The sequence below is a fragment of the Drosophila sulfurigaster genome, chromosome X, assembly GCF_023558435.1.
Source record: "Drosophila sulfurigaster albostrigata strain 15112-1811.04 chromosome X, ASM2355843v2, whole genome shotgun sequence".
Taxonomy (NCBI): domain Eukaryota; kingdom Metazoa; phylum Arthropoda; class Insecta; order Diptera; family Drosophilidae; genus Drosophila; species Drosophila sulfurigaster.
This window is the reverse complement of record NC_084885.1, coordinates 19392120-19415322: the sequence shown is the minus strand read 5'-3', so window position 1 is coordinate 19415322 and position 23203 is coordinate 19392120. Positions and strand designations below refer to the sequence as shown.

General features: G+C 38.4%; 1 protein-coding gene across 6 annotated transcripts in view; it reads right to left on the bottom strand.

Moving 5' to 3' along the window:
- Positions 1-466: 466 nt before the first annotated feature.
- The window catches only part of LOC133848988 (dopamine D2-like receptor), a 78455-nt gene continuing 55718 nt past the window's right edge, over positions 467-23203 (bottom strand). For 2 of the 6 annotated variants that reach the window (XM_062284772.1, XM_062284773.1), the window contains 7 exons: positions 8902-9011; positions 8578-8830; positions 7897-8195; positions 4787-5035; positions 3891-4031; positions 3522-3622; positions 467-3396 (listed from right to left, as the gene is read on the bottom strand). In XM_062284772.1, coding sequence (XP_062140756.1) covers positions 3185-3396; positions 3522-3622; positions 3891-4031; positions 4787-5035; positions 7897-8195; positions 8578-8830; positions 8902-9011 — 1365 coding nt within the window. In that variant the 3' untranslated portion in view covers positions 467-3184. The remainder of the gene's footprint in view (positions 3397-3521; positions 3623-3890; positions 4032-4786; positions 5036-7896; positions 8196-8577; positions 8831-8901; positions 9012-23203) is intronic. The other 4 variants (XM_062284777.1, XM_062284778.1, XM_062284776.1 and 1 more) reach the window with 4 other exon arrangements.

Here is a 23203-nt window from a genome sequence, read left to right as displayed (position 1 = left end):
TGAGAATTGTTTCAGTATGTTATTTAGCCTCTTTGTTTGAATTGCCTTTTAGGTTACACATTACACATTGAGGATAATGCGGAGGGATCTTAAGAGTATGACTTTAAATACTTATGTACGCTTATGTACTTAAAAAACAAATTTAACAATCAATAAATAGCATAATGCAAAATGTACAATTAATTCATTCATTAATGTTCAATGTTCAATTTCATTTTCATTTTCAATTTCAATTTCAATTTCAATTTAAACAAACCCAGAACTCAACGAACACTCGTACGTATATAATATATATATATTTGTATATTTTGTTGTGTATTGATAAAAACAACGCACATTCATCCATCCATCTATCAATTTGCTGTGTTCTCCTCCTCTCCAATCATTACTCCAAAAACTCATTCTGATCTCGTCTATAACTAATAAGCGTTTCTTTGGAAGAACTTAACTAAAGCATTCCTCATAATGCTCCGTCTCTTCAGCTTTCTTTTTCTTTATCATTTCTTTTTTAGATTATTCTATAATTTTACTTAATCGCACATCGAATATTACACAATATCTTACGTACTTACGTCTTAGGGCCTAGCACACTTATTGCACCTAGAAGAATCTCAAGAATTTAAGAATTTACCGTTTTTTTTTTCTTCTATGATTTAAAAAAAAAAATACACAAAAAAATGCTACATTCTCAATTGGTTTCTTCTTGTTGTTGATTCATCTTGATTTTGTTTAGGAAAGTATAAAAATTTGTTGAGCTTCTCCTACGGGGGGCTCCACAGTTTTGAGCTGGAAACACGCTTAGCCTAGAGTCAACAACTAAGTATTTAAGTACTTACGCTTATTTAGTATTTATTTAGTATTTATATATTGGTATTATTTCAGTATCTGCTTTATAGTATATTTCTGTTATATACTGCATTTTACATTATTTGTCACATAGAAACAATGAAGAGGACGGTTATTGAAATCAGGGACCAAAATCTGTGTATATGTGAGTGTTTGACTTAGTGTATGCATGTATAAGTGTGTGTGTGTGTGTGTGTGCGATTTACACGATGCCGATGTCGAATTCGCGTCCATTTTGTTTATTTCATTGGTTGTGAGCAAGGGGCATACTCCAAGCAGTTCGAAATGAAGGCTCATCGTTAATCATAATCCAATTCCTAAATTTCCTTTGAACTCCCAATTGTTGTCAGTGTATTTGTGGATGGAAGAGAGTGTATGTGTGTGTAATTGTGTGATCGTCCAGGTCCTTTGTGATCGATACTCAGCTAGTTCTCTATTAGCACCTCAGTTAATGCGAATTCAAGACAGCATCGTACACAATATTTCGGTTCCCGATTCAATTCTATCATTAAATTTAAATTTTGTTCTTTTATATTAAGTTTAGTTTCATTTCACGAAGTGAAACGAATGCGAACGCTGCTTACACCTCTAGTAATTTGTAAGCCTACGCTTTAGATACCCTGATGCAACTTATAGTGTACATTATTTAAGTTCCAGTACCGACTTGTAGTACTCGTACATTTTGAAGCTTCATTTGAGTGCACACACACTAGCGCACTTCATTTCTTTTTGCATTTAACACACAAAAAATACTGAGTGAGTATTTTAGTTCATGTTTTGTTTGCGCACTTTGTGCACAGTTTTGTTGTTTGGGACTTGTTTTACCTAACGATATTCACTAATTGTGTGTATATACTTTAAGAACTTAGACTAGGTTTTAAATGCGCTTACATTTTATTACGAAACGTTCTTTAGTTCTCCACATTCATACATACCACATACCATATGCAGCTCTTAGTATTTTGTCTATACCAACCAAAGTGTGTGCTTCAAGCAGAGAATAATCAAAGTCAGCGCCGTAATTATGTAATTTCTTTCAATTTGTGGGGCTCATTTGATTCTGTGTTTGTTGTGCGTGTGTGTGTGAGTGTGTTGGGTGTGTATGTGCAATTTTGCAATGTACTCGACTTGCTGCGATAATAATTGCAGTTCGAACTGAAACTATGCTCGCAAGTAAGTCTGCTATATGAAGATAAACTTCATATAAATCTTGAGTACAACTCTTGATCAAGCATTCCTAAGTATCTAACAGATGCAGTTCGGCTTAGCGATTCGGTGAGTTCGTGTTTGAGGCGCTGACTTCAAGTCTCTGCTTCTGCTAACTAACTCTTTGATATGCGTATGTATGATTGTAGTGTATATTATTATTAGGACATCATACTATCGATAGAACTACGCGTAATGCAGCAAGTATCAAAAGAGGGGGCGAGAGGCGTGGATTCTCAAAGTTGTATTTTTGTATTTTGCTTCTAGAGGATATGCTATGCCATCGTGGGATTTGCTTTTCAGTTTATAAAACTAGGTTTTGTTTGTTATTTGGTTTCATTTTCGTGGGGGCAGTTCAGTGTGTAGATGCCACAAAAAATCCATAAGAGTATCTCAAAAAACTGAATGTGTGATATGTGTGCGGAAGTAAGTACAAACATACATACATATACATATAATAATAAGAATAAGAATAAGAATAATCAAAATTGTCATAATAATATAAATAAATTGCATCTCGTCACCGGGAGAAAGCCAAATGTTCTACACGCTAAAATGTTCTCACATCATTGAATGGGAATCTCTCTGTAACTGTAATACTAGAAATTTGTATGTGTTGTATACCACCATTGCGTATACGTAATATATATAGCTAACAGCTCAATGAAATTAACTAGAATTAGACATTACCTAAGTGTTAATGTTAAAAATTGTTGCCTAGCCTACAGCTCATTATAATGCTCAACATACACAAGTACATATATCTATATACTTTCTAGTTACATACGGTTTAGATTAAATCTTATGCGCTATTTACAAAGCTATATACACAAAACAAGTCAAGTATACATGCTTATATTGCTAGTTATATTCTTTTCTCCCCATATATATATATATATATATATATATATATATATATATGTGTATATATTCTCTTGCATGTGGATTACGAGTATATACGAGTAAGTCGATTGAGACCAACCAACAATCTTATGAGTCTAATTGAGTTTCGAGTTTTGAGTTCAATTTCATTTGTTTGCATTTGTTTTTGGCACAGTTCGAGTACAATTTTCTCTTAATCCAGTTTAGTTTTTACTGCTGTTGTTGTTGTTGTTGTTGCTCTAGTTGATAATCACCCCATGTGCATTATCTTTTTGAATGCCTTGCGAAATTCGGGATTGAATATCGTATAGATGACGGGATTGACGAAACTATTGATATAGCCAAGCCAAGTGGTTAACATAAAGGCCGTCAGACCCGGCCGGCAGTCTTTATCGAATTTGGCGCACATTGCGTCCATAATGTTGCACGTGAAGAACGGCAGCCAGCAGAAGAGGAAGACACCTTTGTGAATGAGAAATACACAATAATATAAGCGAAAAGAATTGTATTTACTTTCCACAACAATTCAATATTAAATTGGCTGCCAAAAGATGAAAGAAAAACAGTTCATTGTAACCTCGACTTACCCAAAACGATGGCCAATGTTTTGGTGGCCTTGCGTTCCTTTTTCGCTGACGATTTTTCGCGTTTCTTTTTGGAGGCCTTGTGCACCTTGTATATCGTGAATCTACGACGCCGCACAGAGCGGTATAATAAGCCACAATAAATTGCAATTTTATTTCATGTTGCAACAGAGAAAGAGTGAGAAAGAGAGAGAGAGAGGGAGAAAGAAGAAAAAAGCAGAAGCTTGTTATGAGTATTTGAAAGTTGGCTTTTGGATTAGGGCAAGGCCACAAACAATTTTAGTCGTTGTTGGCCGAGTTGAGCTATTAACCGAACTTGGCTAATAACTGCAATTTTGAGCAGAAAAGTTTACGCGTTGTTGTTGTACTCACCTTGACGCCTGCGAGTTTTTCTTATCCTTGCGCGAGGACGTTTTCGATGTGGTCGATAGCGTGGAGTCGTTGCGTGCCAAAGTCATGGCCTCCTGCACACCGTAGCGCACAAAGGACAATGGCTTCATGGCAACGCTGCTGCTGAAATTCACACAGAGCAAAGCCAAACAAAAAAAAACAACGCCAATGGTGAGCACGTGAATTCAGCAATAATATAAATCTTATACGTATATATTAACTATATGTAAAATCTTCATAATTATACACTGAATGAATGCCAAACTTAATTACAATCTCAGAGTTGAAAGCGTTCCAATTAAACTTAACAAATTTTTTGGACATGCTACATTTCGGGTGCCTTCAATTTATTATTCTAATTACCAAAACAGAGATAGTGATGGGGTTGTTAAAAAAGTCAATTTATTAAGCTTATTTAAAGAGAAAACACTTTGCTAATCTTAAACAAAATGAATTGTTGTTTAAATTTTCAAATACAAGCCAATTTATTAAATTTGATTACATTGACAGTAAAGTTATCTCTTTTTTTTTATAAAATAAGGAATAATTGAAAGTGTTGACTAAATAAATTAAAAGGTAATTAATTATGTAACATTTTTTTAATTTATAAATTTAAAAAAAGAAACAAAGCATTATCTTGAAGTGCTAGGAAACGAACAAATAAAGATAATAAAAACAGGTGCTTCAATTGATTCATAAATATTGTGGCGCTGATTTGTGGATGCAACATTTGAAATGCTTTTTCAAATAAGTTTCGCAAGCATGCACTAAGTGTTGTTTAAATATATACTATATTTTAAGCATTAAACTATTGCATTCTATGAGCAATTGTACACATATTTTTATACATATTTAGAAATAGAAAATGTGTTGCATACCTTAGGGCTGGCTCGCCGCGCTTCGGCGAGTCCTCGGCGGTGTTGCGGCGACTGCTGACACTGGAGCGCTGCAAGGTGGCGCCGCTGGGCACTGGACTGTCGGGCGGCGTTGTGCTGCTAACGGCGGCACCAACGCTCACTCCTGCAAGGACATCGTCAACGTTTGATGCAGCATAACCAGAATCATGATTACCATTCGGATCGGCAACAACCAGCTGCGGCTGCGTGGTGATCTGTGCCACAACGCTGCTGTCACACGAGTCACATCGATGTCGATGATAGCCAATCAAGGATGGAATCCAACGCAACGCAACGCAACGCAACGCAATCAATCAAAGGCAGAGACAGTCGGTCAGTCCATCCAAAAGTGAGCCAGCACAGTAAAGTAAAGTGAAGTAAAGTGGTTGTGGTTGTCGTTGTCGTTGCGAGTGGCATGAGGCGGCAGCAAGTGGAAGAGAAAACGAGGCGCAACGTCAATTAAAAACAAGGCAAAAATTGAGTTTTAATTAAGTGACGCATTAATTGAATTATTGAGATTTATTTTTCCCTGACTGGCCCCAAACGAACTGAGCCTCACACAAAGCGAACACTGAAACATTGTGGGCAAAAAGTAAGAGAGAGTGTGTAAGCTTTTTCCCAATTATGTTCCCTGGCAGCAGCCAGAAAAGACAAAAAAAAAAAAAAAAAACTTTTCAATATGGTTTGTTCGTTCGGTCGTTTGTCGGGTTTACCGCCGCACTTCGTCTCGTCACAGTCCTTTTCTTTCTTTTTCTCTTGCCATCATTCTCGGCCATCCACTTCCAAGGGCCTATCAATAATGGTTTCATTTCATGTCCTTATTGGATTAAGCAGCCCATCAGTTCGCTAATTGACTGCGTTTAACGTTCCCCTTGACTTGCTCTTTTTCCTTTTTTTGACCATCATATTACCCAGCAAGTGTCTCAGCTCAGTTCGAAAGCTGACTGATAAGATATGGCATAATTATAAAGAAAATAATAGTACATGCAGAAGAGAAAAGTGAATCATTTCGTTTGAAATGGATTTTTATATTATTCAGAATATACAAAATAAATAATTGTATAGCTTTTTAAGTTTACTACTTGAAATCGATTGCATAATTCATTCATTTATATAAAAGAAGATAATCCTGCGTTGCAAATTGTGGAAAGAATGACAGTACTTATGGCAGCACGAAGAGTTCATTGAATATTACGATAGGATAACAGAAGAATTCTTAAATACAGGCTTAGAATATTATGATTATCTATTATATTGTTATTATCAACTATTTGAGATACCAGATGGAGCACATTTGAAATGTAGAATTTGATAACATTTTTGCAATTGCTTGTATTTAATTTAAACATCACTCACTCATAAAAGATAGTAATGCTGGTCTGAGAAAATTCAGTGTGAGATCATCTTAATCATTCTCAGCAAAATGTTGTGGCATTCAATTGAAAAATGTATCAATCAGCTTTAAGTTGTTCAGCATCAGAATTTTTTGTTGAACGTTAAATAATGCGGGAAATGTCTGAAAAATATTGCCTAATAATTTCTTACTTATTTGCTGTCCTTGTATCATGTTTTATGTTAATTCTCAGCTCAAGAAGTTGCAGATCTATTCCTGCGACAGCAACAATCAATTCAATACAATACAACAAATTCGGAATTAATGAAGTTGAACTGAGATTTGCTTAAGAATTTCCTCAACTATACACATGATCCAAAAACTAGTTCAGATTTATATTCTGTAGAGCAGTTGTCAATAAAAAGTTGCAGATGCACATTACAAGAAAAATCGCATCATTCATTCTTTGGTCTGCAGATAAGCGGGGAAACCAACTGGTGCAATGAGACTAATCTGAGCAGTCTTGCGACCTGTCAGCAGTAAGCTCATGTGGCAATCACTGCCAAATTGAATGCAAAGTAAATAAAATGCCAAATCTCTTAGCACATCAACTGCAATGCTGTATGTATGTGACAGTTGTTGTCGCCCCACACTTTGTGTGCTTTCTACTTTTGCCGCACTCAGTTTCCAACTCAGTTGCAGAGATGCAGATACAAATGTGTATCTATTCAATGACGAGAGACGTTGTGGGAGGTGGAGGCGTGGGCGAGATTCTGAGTGCTCATTTCGGATTTTCATTTTATTGCAGCGCGTGTGAATTTAAATGAGCAAGTGGCAAGTGATTTGGGGCACTTTCAACAGAGTGGAGGGTTGAGGAAGGGGAAGGGGAAGGGGAAGGAGAAGGAGCGGGGTTTTGCCAGTTGTCTGCCAAGAAGTTGCAATTACGCGTACTATTCACAAATTTTCCATTGGCTGCCACTAAGTGGAACTTGGCACTAAATGCATTCACAGTACAGACTACAGAGTAGCTTTTTTTGGGTGCTTCTCCCCGATGCTGTTCAACCAATTTGTTGTGTCAGCAAACTGTCCCAACAGCCAATCCGACTCTCCTGCTCTCTTTGCTCTTACGGCCAGTCTGCTTATCTTTTACGTGCCGCACGTGGTGGCATTTGCAACTGGTAGCATAGAAATCTGTTGACCAGGTGAAGCTGCTGAAATTGGACAGCACTAAAGTAAAGTTTTTGAGCTTGGAGTGAGTCTATGAAGGGTTTCAAATTCAAACAACATAGTAAATACACGACTAATAAATTGATAAATACATAAAAAGATAAATGAATGAAACTAAAGTTAAAGAGAAAAAGAATGCTGTTTTTCTTAGTCACTTCAGTTTGCTGCAGCTTGAACATTTTAGTTTCGATCGCTATCGTATTTCCTTTTTATCGGCCATGCCGCTTAAACTAAATATTAAAACTTTAATTTCGACTAGTTGCAAGATTATAATGTTTTGAACAATATAGAACACATTTAAAGTGAAATTCGTGGTACTATTATTTGCTACTCATAGATATAGAAAAAGCTCTAAGGCTCAACAAGAACCATACAAAGGATGTAAAATATAATGTAAATGAAATAAAATTAGTTAAAGGTTATTTAAAATATTTTGAAATACGTTATTTCTAGTGAGATTGTTTTTGCCCCATCTACTATTGATTGGCTTTCGCTTTGGCTTGTGGGGATTGATGGCACTTTTGTTACTTACTTGCCGGTCTCCTCAACGACTGTGGCAAGCATAAACTCCGTGGACTTATCGTTAACGATGACATGGCAATCATCGATATCGGGCGATATGGCATTCTCGTCCTCCTCCTCATTCGAGCCACTCGCCGTATTCGTGGCCGGCTCATCGGGCATAATGCGGCTGGCATGCCGGCTGCTATCGAGTGCCGTCTCCGCCAGTCGCCTCGTCTGTGCAATGTTCTCGATAACGCTGCCGCCCGTTAGTTCCGACAGATGCGGCTTCCTGGCAGCCCTTTGTTTCCGTGCACGACTGCGCAACGCCTGCGAATAGAGAGAGAGAGAGAGAGAGAGAGAGCGAGAAAATGGGGGAACAGCATTTAGTTTCTTGATTATGCAGGTTTTTCTTTTTTTTTTTTTGCCCACAAAGTGACGCCCAGCTAATGTGTGTAAACAACTCTGACTTTGTAATTTAATGGGAAATTGTGCATAAATCAGTAGCGACTGATTCAGCTGATTCAATATGCGGCGGGGGAGGCGGCTCGACAATGGCAAATGCAAGTGCAGCAAGTGCAAATGCAACCGCACGCGCATTGAATATATCCAATCAAAATGCGAATGTGGGAAGGAAATCCGAATCGGAATGCGAATGCGAATGCGAATCGAGCTAAATCCGTTTTTGATTAACTTGTTTGTTTGCGCTCACCTTAAATATGTTCCAGTAGAGAAATACCATGATAATGCACGGTATATAGAAGCTGCTTAGCGATGAGTACAGTATAAAGTCAGCATTATAGAAGGCGCACACATCCGGCTCGCGATTCGGTGTGTTATTCAATCCGAGCACTATGGGTGAACCGATGGCAGCCGATATCGCCCACACTAATAGTATTGTAAGGCAAACGCGGCGACTGTTTTTGTGCTTCGCATATTTTATTGGTTGCGTCACAGCGATGTATCTAACGGATGGAGAAATATACGTACATATATGTACTTATGTATATGATGCACACACAGAGAGAGAACTTACCTGTCTATTGAAATGGCAACTAAATTAAATATCGATGAAGTAGAGCATATCACATCCATGGCTATATAGAAATCACAAACAACATTAGGCAAGGCCCATGCACCATTCACCTGGAAAAGCGAAAAGAAATTCGAGTAATCTTTATTGTTTGCCTACAACCTTTAACAGAAAATCAACAAAAACAAGTAAAAAAAAGTTGCAGTCAAGTGTGCTCGACTGTTTGATACCTACTACCCATTTTCAAAAGGAGTAAAATGGTGCGGTATTAAATTTAAAATGTGTCAATTTAATATACCTAAAATTATACCAATTGGTATGTTTGGTATATTGTTTAGTACTACATTCAAAATATACCACATATAGTAAAATATACCAAATTGTCAAGTATATATTTATTTAGTATATTTGTAAATTATATTTGGTATATTGATATAGTACTAAATTCAAAATATACCATAAATTGCAAAATATACCAGATTGTCAGCCAAAGCGCTTTATATTCCTAGTAAGTGTGCGTTTTTGCCCATACAAGAATATTTCTTAAATAATTTCTGTAATTTTTGGGAATCAGAAATACTGTAGTTATTGTTGTATTTACCGATTCTAATGGCTCTATCTCTCATAGTCTCTGTGATCTAGTGTTTCATACGGATGGAGGAACAGCTGATCAAGAATATATACATACATATACTCTATGTTGCTTCTTTCTGCCTCATACCCTTCAATCTTATGGTTAGTGGGTATAATAATAAAAATATTGAGCTACTCGTGGAGTATACATTGTGTTCATGTTGGGCGCCAATTGTCTGACTTCTTGGAAAAGTTGCTACCCTTTAACCGCAACGCAGCTTTAAAGCTTGTCCGACTAACAGATACCCTACCCAGTTTTGTCTTCTTCCCTTCAGTCTTAATTCCCCATAAATACTTTTCTGTCTGCAAGTTTTCGCTTTATTTTGTCAGGTCGATTGAACACAATCTTGAATAGTCAGAAAGTTAGAATGTTTTGCATCTCTCAATCATATTTTTCATTTTTCTCTTTTCGCAAGTCTTAAAGTATTTTTGCGGTTTATTTTGTTTTTTTGCAATGCGAGTGCGCTCAGTTGGGTATCAAGTCATGTGACGTGATGTGATGTGATGTTACTTTTTTGGACTTCGAGTCAAATTTCATTTTGCTGACAGATTTTGACCCAAGCTAGAGATGCTTTAAATCAATTTCAAATCGCTGCGAGCTGATTGTTGTTGTTGTTGTGTTATTATTATTACATTTTTCCCTTTTTCTTTGCATCATTTAGGTAAGTAACAATATCTTTTTCAAACACATAAATATTTCCATTGCAATGTTCCTTTCTTTCGTTTTTTTTTTTTGGATAGAAGCAAAGATGAATGTGTTTCCATTTTGCAGACGGGAATTGGCCGTTCGTTGCCAAACACAAATACATTTAACGATGTCAATTTGAGCCTAAGTGTCACATGGAAAAGCAATTTAATTTCCAATTGCCAGCGCCAAGTGTTTGTGATTCGTTCGGGTGCAGGAAGAAAGAAGGAGAGACGAAGGGCGAGGGCGAGGGCGAGGGCTAGGGAAGCGAGCATACATAAATCCCGAGCTTGTGGCCAAACTGTTCCGACAGTCCTCGGACCATTGTCATCTATCAATAACAATATTCTGGCTCTGACTTTGGCTCTGACTCTGACTCAGACTCTGGCTGCAAATTAGTTTTTGAGTTTATCTTATGGCGCGCATCTATCTATGAGTTTCACTTTACTTGGGCATGGCTTGGCTTGGGATGCATCCACGCCACCCGCAAGTCCATAAAAACCTCAATAACGCAAGGAATTTCGAAAGCCAAACAATTTGTAGCACACAAAGCACATAAAACGAGAAAAAAGCGAAATACAAAAAGAAAAACCAAACGAAAGGAAACAAAAGGAGAGAGAGGCAAACAGATGAGATGTGTGTGTGTGTGTGTGAAAGGAAGGATGATCAGGGCCAAGCTGTTTGTATCTGACAGGCACTCACACACACACACACACACACACACACACACACACACACACACACACATACGCACACGCAGATACATTCTTGCATCAATATTTTCAGCATTCCGAACAATGGTGAGGCAAATAAATAGAAAGCCGATCGGTTTATGTTTAAAGTAGGCAAACAAACTCACACAAAAAAGTGCAAAATATTTGAGAGAAAATAGACAGACATGCACACACACACACACACGTACACATAGACATGTTTGATACACACACACACGGCGCCAAAAGTTTAGCCGTGATAGTGAAAGTCAGGCAAGAAAGAGAGACAGAGAGCGAGAAAGAGCATAGCACAAATTCTATAGACGAAAATAGCTTGCTCGAGATGTACTTAAGTACTATGAAGCTGAAGTAGCAGAAGAAGCACCAGATTTTCGGGGGTGTATAGTGGGAGGAAATAGAGACGTAGATGGAGGGGGAAGCAGACACAGAAAGAGAGGGAGAGGGAAAGAGAATCGAAGGAGGAGAAGATGAAGCCGGCATAACAAAAGATGAGCAGCGCAAAGAAAGTGGCAAAAACTTTTCGATATAAAGACATACGCACGAATGCTTCGACACACACACACACTCAGGCACACACACACTAAGCAATACATAACGTTACACGTAAGCTGCTCAGGAATTTTTACAGCGTTTATTTGCTTCCTGTTCTCTATTGTCGCCGCTGTTATTCTCCCAGTCGTTGGCCTTTTTTTTCTGGTTCTTGTTGAGGCTATTGTATGTCATGGATTACGTATACGCCCCCGTTGCGCCACGCCACGTCGCGTTAGCAACTCAAGATTTTCGGCAAAAGCTGTAAGCTATAATTTATAATGTATTGGCATTTCATTTCATCGATGGGCATGCCAAAAGAAAACTAACTATATTTTCCCATTGAAACTCGATTTGTTTGTGGCGCCAATTGAATCGATTATTGATCGTCTGTTTGTCTGTTTGTCTGTCTGCAAATGAAAGATATTTGCTTACGCTTAAATCTAATGCAAATTTAAAAATTCGAAATGTGTCTAGCACGAAAGCATTTCAATGTCAGTGGCTCGCACTCACATGGTCTTCCATTGACCCGTTTGACTTAGATTCCCCATTGCCCAAGTTGCCCCAAGTTTCTATACAACTGGCCAGACAGACACGTACTTAGCACACTTGAAGAAATGGCTTATTTCTCTCACTCGCTCTCTCTCTCTCAGTGTGTGTGTGGACAAAAATGTTCAATGGCATTCAATTTATGTAGATTTTTGCACATAATCGCAAAGGCATGGCATTTAAAGTTAGTCGTACGTTTAAATCGACTGCATTCATAAAAGAATTTCAATGCCCTTTCTTTTCGCTATCTGCGACCAACTCTTTTCTCTCCCCCACTTTACCTCTTTGGCTATCTCTCTTGTGTGAATGTGTGTGGCTTTTGCAGCAACAGAGCATAAAATAAATAAATTTATCTATTTGCACAGTCAAAGGCGACCACACACACACACACACACACAAACACAAACCCCAAAGGGACAAAGCCCCCAAAAAGACGACGACGATGCCAGCGACAGCGACAATGAGAATGGAAATGGAAATGGCAATGTGAATGCGAATGGCTATAAGAATGCTGGCCATAGATGTGACACCCACACAAACACACACACTTTCACACACTCGCAAACACACACACACACACACACTCGCCACAACAACAGCAAACACACGTAGCATTTTGATAATTGAGCTTCTGGTTTTTATGGTTTGCACGCAGATAGAGTTTAGACGTGTATGAGCATGTATTTGTGTGTGTTCGTGTGTGTGTGTGTGTGTGTGTATCCCCTTGTGGCAAGCAGATGAAATCCTTGAGAGTGTGCTACTTGATGTAAGTAACTACTTGTATAAATTCAGCAAGACTTTTTCGCCCCACTCACCGAACAAAGCATAAATATCGAATGCCTCCCTAAAACCTATGGAATTTATTTTGGCCAAAAGAACAGAAGTAATATCGATTATAGAACTTATTAATAGATGGACTGTAATCTCTATAAGTAAATAAGGGAATGTTTGAACTGGCATTCATTCCTCCATAGTTAATACACCAAACATGTACTCTTCGAACAGACTTAAGCTAATGCTCAGTACAAAATAATTGATTAGCTCCCACTAACACAGATTTCATTTCATTCGCTTGAGGCTCAAACTTGACCCATGTTCACTGCCAGTGTTGTGGCAATTAACATAAAGCGTTGAGCAAGTTGTCGACAAAACAATTAGGCAGCGTTTAATAACTCAAATATTTACCATTAAATATTAACATTATTTATTCACAGCTCTTTAAGAGAGATGAGAGGAGAGATAGCTAATTCATTTTGTAATAAATTCTTAAGTGAAAAGGAATCAAATTTATGAATGAATGAATTAAAACATAGAGATACAAAAAGATTATAATATGTTACTATATTCTTATTTTTATTGTTTATTTGAGATATGGAGACATTGATAGAGTTTTAAATAAAATAAAATCAATTTTTTTATATCTACATATCTATATATTATATAATGAAACAAATAAGTTGTAGTAACGTAACAGAGAGTTAATTGCTATTATGATAAAATATTTAATAAACAGATTAGGAAATTATGCATTTCATTTAAATTAAGATATCTTAGTTATAATAATGAATTATACTACATTTTTTTGTAATGACAAAAATAACAAAATAATACAATATTTTTAGCTTCTAATATTCTAAAGGTCATGTTAATTTAAATGCTGTATGAATTTAAACTTAGCAAAGTAAATAAAATCAGTTAAATCATAGATTGTTAAGTTTTGTTCTACAAAAGTGGTTTAATCGATTGACGCTAATGTTTGAATAAAAACACTTTCAAGCTGCTCATTCACATATTCATCTTTCTTTAAATTGTGTATTGTATTTATTTGTAATTAGTTAAATTTGCAACTCCAATCGCTGGAAAAGTTGCAGATATGCGAGTTGCAGTTATCGTTCACATTTCAGGTGAAGTTGACGCAATATGTCAATAATCCCAAGGCGATTTCAGTGCTCTGGAATTTTATGGGCTCTTTCAAAATTCAAAATTCACAATTCGCTTTTTGTTTGATGTCGATGTTGTTGTTGTTATTGCTATTGCCGCTGGCATTTGTTGCAATGTTCACTGGGCAAACTGGGCAGATGAAACAGCTTTTAATTAAATTCTACTATCGGAGCCAGCGATGTTTATTGTTGCTCCTGGCAAGCGCAAGGACAAAGAACAATCGCTGATGCGTGGCTGCTGCGTGTGGGTTGAATATTCTATGGAAAAGCAAAGAACTAAAAGTGCCGCAAACAAAAAAAAAAAAAAAAAAGAAAATGAAGAGAAAGAGGAAGAGAGAACTCCACGCAGCAGTTTTATGCCAATTTGCTTTGCACAACTTCTACTCGCTGTCGTCTTTGTCGTCGTCGTCGTCGTCATCGTCGATGTTGCCATTGTTGCAGCTGCAACTTTGACAAGGGGCAAGACGGGGGCGGAGGCGGGAGGAATTGTTTACAACTCGTCGCGACAGGCAGAAATCATTTATAATTTGGCATCCGTATTCTGATGTTGCTGACAGCAACATTTTTGGCCATTGCCTCAAATCCGATATCACATTAATTAGCCGCAATTAAATCTCTTCATCTCTCTCTCTCTCTCTCTCTCTGTCTCTGTCCCTTCCTCTTCCTTTCTCTGTCTGTGCTGCCATCTCTATAAGCGTCCTTCGCTATTTACAATCATGTGTATTTGTTTATTTGTATTTGCATTTGTATTTGTGTTTGTATTTGCCTATAAACATTTGGCGATGGCAACTCGAGTCGCATCGCTCTCCATCATCACGATGAACATGTTGCTCCGCGAGTTCTTGTTGACATATTGTAAATATACATACACACTATATATACACATACAGATACATATATTCATATATATATATATATATTATATGTATGAATGGCATTCGAATGAGGTCGTTCTTTTGCTTTTCCTCTACTGGAACAACATTATTTCCTTTGGCGCCTGTCAATTGCGCATTTCATTGAGCTTGAAGTTCACATTTCTCAATACACTGGCAAAGTCAAAGACTGTCACAATTCAGTTGATTCAAAAATTAATTGGTTTTTTATACAATATAAATATACTTGAATCTTTTATATACTTAAAATAAATAATTAAATTTATGCTAAAGTGCAATGCAAGTTATTAGTACTGAAAAGTGATTAAAAGATTCTCCTTCAAAACAATTCTCTAAAAAAAAACCCAAAGCTTTAAATAAACAGCATAATAAAGTATAAATTCAATTGGCTATGAAAAATGAAAGTTTCAGTCGGAAAGTGTATTAAAATCGCGATGATCCAAAAGTCAAATCAGTTGCGTTAAGAGTTGTTCTTTGTATATTTAGCTGTTGCACTCATACTTCTGCAGTATTGAGTGCTTCGTATGACTGTCTGTCTGTCTGTCTGTCTGTTGACAGTGGCAACAACAGCAATCACAGTAGCAATGGCGTCTATGTGGCATGTGGTATGTGGCAAGTGCAAAGCGGCTGAAGTAATGAAGCGGAAGCGGAAATAAATTACTTTGTAGCACTCGATGGCGCCTTGACCTTGTCTCTTATTCATTGCGAGTGTTTGTAGGTGAGAATGTTCGTGTCGGTGTCTGTGTGTGTGTGTGTGTGTGTGTGTGTGTGTGTGTGTGTGTGTGTGTGTGTGTGTGTGTGTGTGTGTGTGTGTGTCTCGCTTTTGGGGCATGTGCGTGTTTTCAGTTTTATGCAGAAATGTTGCCTCAGGACCTCGGGACACAACGCACGTGTCGCACGTTCACTTGTTTTTATTTTTGTTCCTTCTTAATGTTATTGTTGTTCTTTTGGTTGTTTTTTGGGGTATTAAAAGTTTGACAGCCTCGAGCGTCTTTTCTAATTGTTACTGCCTTAGTGCATAGTCGAAAAAACGTAAAACTCAACTCTCTAGCAGAAGCAACTTGCCAAAAAGCTTTCCCCCCAAAAATTTAAATTTCAATTACTTTCCACAATCGGGTATATAAAGCTCTGCAGCATCAGCGGATTCTTGCTTGCTATTTAATGACTGACTTAAGCGTTCTATAATTTGCAGCCGATTAAAGGGTGGAATATGTAAAAGGTAACTACAAAATGTTGAATGGTTTTTAAGCTTCGATTTTTAATTTTTCTAATTGTAAGCGAAATTTTAAATTCAAATATGTTAAGGTTTTCATTACTTGAAATAAGGCGATAAATGATTTAAATTATAAAATTCCTTCCTATAAATATCAAGTGCAAATTAGAAATACTTTTTTATTTATCATCTTTTTTTAGATTTACTTAATTTATTTTCAGTTTTGTGGCGCTTGGCAAAAAGGTTATTTCTTGTGGGTAAAAATGGAAAGTTGACTCGTTGCTGGTCAGTTCATTAGACGAATTCGGCTTGCAGAGTTGAAGTTCTAACACAAAAGCGTTTAAAAATAGCTCAGCCCTAAGTCTAATTAACTGCCAGTTGGGGGTAAAGGTCCGCTGACCTGCTACTGGGACTGAGACTGAGAATGAGAATGAGGCTGAAACCGAAACAGAGACTGAGGCTGAACCTGAGTCTGAGGCTGAGTCTGAGACGTGTCAGAGGCAGCTGGATGGGCGTGGCAATGGCGTGTAACCACATCGTTTGGCAAAGGCAACGTAGCTGAGACTGAGATGCGAGCAAAAGCAAAAGCATTCGTTGTTTCGTGCTCCAAAAATTGCCACGTGCCGCAGCAAACCGTCTGACCACACACAAACACACTTTGAACTACTGACATGTGGATGCGAATTGAAGGATTGCGGCAAATGCGAAAGCGAAAGCGAATAAAATCAAATTAAACAAAAGGCCGCAAAACTTATGCGAGCATTAAAAGGCCCAACAACACAAAAAAAAAAAAAAAAAAACAAAAAATACAAAAAATGAAAATAAAATTGCCAAGCTAAACAAAAAGATGGCAAAACATGCTAATGCTGATGCTGATGCTAATGCGAATGCTGAATGCCAAATGCTCTCGCTTCTCATGTTGATGTGACGTCTCTCTGTGTGCATTTTTAGGGGCAAACCCTAATCAAAAAACTTTACGCTTTTGCATGTCAGAGCATTGGACGTAAACGCGAACTTCAACTTTGGTCGAAGGACTCGAGCATGAACTCTCAACCGTTTGGCCAGGGCCATGGCCAATGAGTCCAACTATTTTATGCGGCACATAATGAGCATAATTTGCTACGTATGTTTATGCTCCCCATCTCTCCACCTCACCATCGTTGCTGCCCTGCGGTTGCCCACTGGAGTATTCAAAATCTGTTTGAAGTTGAAAGCGTTTTGCCAAAATATGAGATGGAAAATGGAATGAGGATTGGGACAGGGCATGCTGATGATGAGCCCAAAAGGGTTGTCAGTTCGTTATGTTCGTTCTTTGGTTGCGCTTTTCTCCGAAAATGTTTGCCTACTTTTGGTTTTATAATTAATTTTAAAAAGCTTTTAATGGCTGGCACGCGTGGCCCTAAGATGGCTAAGCACCCGTCAAGCCTCTGTGTGCTGCCCCTAACAACGGCCAAGCGCCAGCAACCAGCTTGGCTAAAACTGTCAGTCTTTTGCCCCCGGATTCTCATTCCTTTCTCTCGAGTGGCAACCACTCAATCGACAATCCCCTTATCCACTGGCAACTGGGCAACTGCTTGATCCTTGAAGCTGCTAATTGGCTTGCCAAGCTTCACAACTCATTTTTAGAAATGGCCAGCGATAAAGTCATCATCGTTGGCAACTCTACTGTCATATCTTTAAAATGACAACTTGATCAGCCTGCAAAATATCAGAAATATGAGCTGTGAACTTGCCTATAAAAACCATATTATGTTGATTATTTGCTGCTTTTAAAAGTGTATAAAATGCTGATTTTCATGGCTGTATAACAGCGAATAAACTAGATGCTCATATTCACTAACCAAAATTGAATAATGAAAAATGTGACCATAAATAGAAATATTCAAATGGCGATGACAACTTGATCAGCTTGAAAAAATATCAGAAATATGAGCTATAAATCCTATATTTTGGGTTACTGATTTTATCAGCAATATATTTAGCAACGATTAAAGTAGATACTACTCCGATTCACTAACCAAAATTGAATAATGAAAAATGTGACAATAAATAGAAATATTCGTTGATAAATTACTCAAATGACACTGGCATTTTGTTTTATGGTTTAGTTGGTGGAAACTTGTTCTGCACACAGCTTTATGTCGGACTGCATAAATTTCTTGATAAATTTTTGTACTTTTATGGGTAACAAGTTTTCAGTGGAGCATATTTCATAGCTTCCTTTGCGGACGTACGCTGCCGGCCTTTTAGTGGTCTTTGATTTTATTCGTTTTTCGTTTTCGTTTTTCTTTTACTTTTTTTTTTCCTATCGCATCTTAGAAGCTTAAGCGAGCGTGTGTGAGAGAGAGAGAGAGAGAGAGCCGGCTATAAGCTGCTGCATTAAACGTCAACGTCAAACCACTTGAGCGACCATCATCTGCTTTTGGGTTCTCCCCCTTCGGCCCGGTGTTTTATCCTAATCTTGTCTTGCCTTTCGGTTGAGCATCTGTTGTCTGTGTTGTGTTGGTGTTGGTGTTGGTGTTGTCAGTTTTGTTGATGTTTGTCGCAGCGAAACGACATGATAAACGAGTCAGCGCAAACGAGTTTAGTTCGCAAGTGATAAACCAAGGAGAAATTCAAAAAAAGAGCTAAAAATTGGCAGCACTCAGAGCGCAGCTCACTTTAGTTCAGTTTCTGTTCAGTTTAGGACACGCTCTGGCAGCAAGAAACACTACGATGGCAGAAAGCATCAAAAGCAGCGACAGGACCGGGCTCAAAGTATGCCATAACATTTGGCTTTTTATGAATTTTCATAATTTGGCGCATTCGCTATAATGCTGAGGGAGCGATGGGTGTGAAGAGGGGGGGAAGAACATTGTGTACTATGTTATATCGTGAGGGGCGAGGAAGCTGCTTAGCATAAAAATGTCACAACAGCTGCATAAAAATGCTGCCAGGGATTTTCGTTTGGCATTGGCTGCTGCTGTTGCTGTTGCTGTTGCTGCTGTCTTGGCTTCGCTTCGCTTGCCTTGGCTTGACTTGGATGCTGGTTCGCTGCCTTGTTTCTCGGTTTTATGCGGCACGCATATTACATATTTATATATGAGTATGTGTATAATGGAGAGAGAAAACGAGAGCGAGAACGGAGAATGGAGAATGGTGAACGGAGGGAGCGGGAATGGGCGCGACATTTGCCTATTTTATGAGGGCCATAAAAGTTTACTTAGTGGCCAAGCATGCAATGGCCAAAAACCAAAAGGCGCAAGACGCAAGGCGCATGTGAAGGCGAAAAGCAACCGCAAGCTGAATGGCTGAAAGCGAAAAGTGGAAAGCTGATAGCTGAACACAGCTGAAAGCCAAGCCAGAGTCGCGTAAAAGCCATCAAATAATTTGTTTATGTTGCCAAATGCTGCCTGCCAAAAACCCAGCCAAGCGAGCAGCTCTCTCCCACACGGTCATTTTTCATTTAATATACATTAAATGCGAGCTTGAACGCGCGCTCTGGAAACTAAACTGCAATTGCGACTTATGCGGACATGAAGCACATGTTGCAGCCCCATGCTGCAGTTATTGCCAAACGTTTTTTGTTTATTTTTTTTTGTAAAGCGTTGAGCGTTAGGGAAAAAAAGCGTTGCCTACTTCTAGGCGAGGAATGGAAAACGGAAGTCGAGAGCATAAAATCAAGTTAGGTTAGCACGACACCCTTTCCGCTGTGTGATAACGTTGAACGAGTGAAAGAGTGGAGAAGTGGAGCGGGGTGGGGCAGGAGTAAACGACCACGACCACGCCCACAAGTAAAAGCCCAACGACTATTAAACGAGTTCCGCATACATTTTGTTATGCCAAAGACAAAGTTAATTGAACTTGCTGCCCTAATAGAGTAACGTTATACAGCGAGTGCGAAAGAGCGAAAGCGAAAGAGAGAGCAAAAGAAACATAGAGAGAGAGAGGGAGACAGCAGCGACACAGGAGCACTTGACGCTGTTGCTGTGATATCATATCAGGCGCGCAGGGCAATTAATTGACTTATTTATTAAGTTTATTGTGTGCTCGCTCGGCTCGAGTGTGTGTTGCTACGTGTGTGTGCATGTGTGCGTGTGTGTGTGTGTGTGATGGTGTTGCTAAAAGTACCATCTTTGGCTGTAACAACTTTAGTGTTCTCTGCGCCATTTTTAATAGCCTCGGACGCCCCCGAAGGCGATGACGACGGCACAGTCAACTCTCACATATATTATGCAAGTATATACATATGTAGTATATATATATACGTATTTGTATATGTAGTATGTGTGCGCATGTGTGTGAGCCCAGAGCTACCGTGTGTATTGAGATTTTAGCACAAATTAGTTGTCATTAGCGTCGAGGGAAATTTTATTTTATGATGACTTTTTCTGCGCCCTGGCGCCATATTTTACCCCTAAATGGGTTTTACTTGACTCGCGTTATATACGACTGTCTCTCTGTCTTTCTGCTTGTGTGTGTGTCTGTATTTGTTTTTGGATATAATGAGAGCTTTGCATAAGCCTGATTACGTTTACATGCTGTCAGAGGCAGAGACAGAGAGAGAGAGAGAGAGAGTGAGAGTCAAGTCAACAAATTAGACTTTGCGCTAATGATGACACTGAGACTGAAGAATCAATCATGCGTTTGAATAAAAACCAACTCAATTAACATACTCTATTTGTGATTTAAGAACTCGCTTAGTTTTTGCTGTCGTTCACACACACAAATCTGGCCAACAAGTGCTTATGCTTATAACAAAAGGGCTCAGAGCAACAAATGCACATAATGGCAATAGTTTTACATATTCTTTTTTTAGATTTGTTTGGCACCCCTTTCGAGTGCTCGAAAAACAGCTAAACAAAAGCCCGAAAAAACCAAAAGTTTTTCGTTTTTATTTTTGGCTATTCCCCCACAGCACTTGAGCAGACCTTTTTCTGGGGGGTTTGATTAAATGCCACGCCCTGCTTTGGAGTTGGGTGCAAATTTAAAGCATTGTTAATTATTTAAGTTGCAGATGCGTCTGGGGAGCGAAGCTTTTCATAGTGGTATTAAATTAGCTAAATAGCATGGCAGGACTTACGCACACACACACACACACACACACACACACACTCGCACATGCACAACAACAACACGCGCTGCGGCGCCACATAATTCGCTGGCATGTGAAGCATGCGACCAAAGAGAGGCTGCGGTTCGGCAGGAAGTGCGCGCATTAACTTAACTCTCGCGTGTGTTGGTGTGTTGGTGTATGTTTGTGTGTTTGTGTATGTGGAAGTGTGTTCAGGGTCGGGGTCAGGGACGTCGACCCTTCGACCGTCAGCAACAACTGGCGATAATTTTGATAGCAGCCATTTAGCTGAGGCTCCCCACACACACAACAACAACACAAAAAAAACAAAAAAACAAAAAACAAGGTTGCCTGAATTTTCATATCTTTCTTCTCCGCTCGTTTCGTGTTTATACCTGCTACCCATAGAGAAGATGGGTATTATAGCTTTGTGTCTACAGGAAATGTATGTAACAGGCAGATGGAGGCATCTAGCTTTGAATGACAATATGGTATATTTCGGTATATTTTGACAATTGTACTTAATCAATATACCAAGTGTAGGCTTCAGTGTATTTTGAGTGTATTACTATATATTTTTAGTATTTTTTGTATATAAGTCTATGTTAAAATTCATAATCCAATAGTTTGCTTTTACTTAAAATGGGTAACGGGTATCTCACAGTCGAGCACACTCGACTATAGCTTTCTTACTTGTTTTTTTATTCTGTGCTCTTGAAACCTTTAAAATGCTGCCGGAAGAGGCGACAGGAAGGCAAAGCGACTGGCTAAGCGTGTGAGTGTTGAAAACTTTTGTCGGTGGCCAATTTTATGCTCTTGGATTATTTATTTGAACTGATGTGCGGCCTGTGACTGTGGCTCTTATCCCCTCTCTCTGAAGCACCAACTGGGATCCCTATGGCAGCCGCCAGCCACGGATTTATATAAATTTTCTGGTCGCTCAACTCAAGTGCCTGGCATTTGAACTTTTGAGCCACTTGAGCTGGCCAGCCCAATCCCAATCACCCAAACTCCCCACGGTTGGACGCCTCTTTTTGCACCGAGAGCCAAGCAGAGCACCGAGAGCTTTACTTCAGTCCAGTCATTGGCAATTGCCATTGGCGTTGCAGCATTGCATAAATAAACAGCCGCAACATGAACACACAATTCCAAGTTTGCAGCGTGTCTGGAGTTTGTTGCGCTTCGTTTTTTATTTGTATTGTATTTGTTTTACTTTTTTGCGTTTTTTTTTTGGTTGCTCAGCTCTTGTTGTTTGCTTAGCCACTTGCCACACTTGGCGCGGCCTCGAACTCTTGACCCCATACAAATGGCACAAAGCAACATGCTGCAGATATTCATTCTGCTGACTGCTGCAAATTGGCAGCACATCTTAGACATCTGGCCTGGGCAAATACGAGTATATAGAGAGACACCAATGTGAGCTCGCAATTAGTCTTTTGCCAGGGGTTTGCTAATTATCTTTGTGTGTGATTGGTAGAGAGCCCAAATCAAATGCAGCTAAAGGACATTTGGGTAATTTTCTGGCGAAAAATGAAATTAAAATAAAATGTCTCAATTTTTGTTTTTCGTGCGGATTTGTTTTTGTTTGCACTTATCTTGAGACAGGAAAATAATACCAAAATCATTCTTAGCTCTAAATTAAGGTTTTATCAGAGATACTGGATTTCTTTACTCAATATAAACAAATTATTGTTATATTTATTTTTTAAATAGTCGCTCACGACTTTTTCGCCAGAATATTACGTTTTTTTATATTCGACTTTGTAGTTTTTTTTTGTAAAAAATATAAAGTTTATTTAAGTATTAAAGACTGTTGTTATTGTTGACTTATGATTTGACTCCTTAAAATCCATTGTTTTACTTATGCAAATTAATTATAATATATATTAAATGCCGCACATCGATTTCGAACAGTGCAAAATAATGACTTCAAAGTTGCAACAAACTGAGAGAGCATAAGCTCAACTATTGCCCAACTAACTTTTAATATTTTAATGGTAATGTTGTAACAAAAACGAAAAAAAAAGAAAATACTACCAAAACTCTCTTTAAGTTGTTGTCCAAATTGCACCTGTTT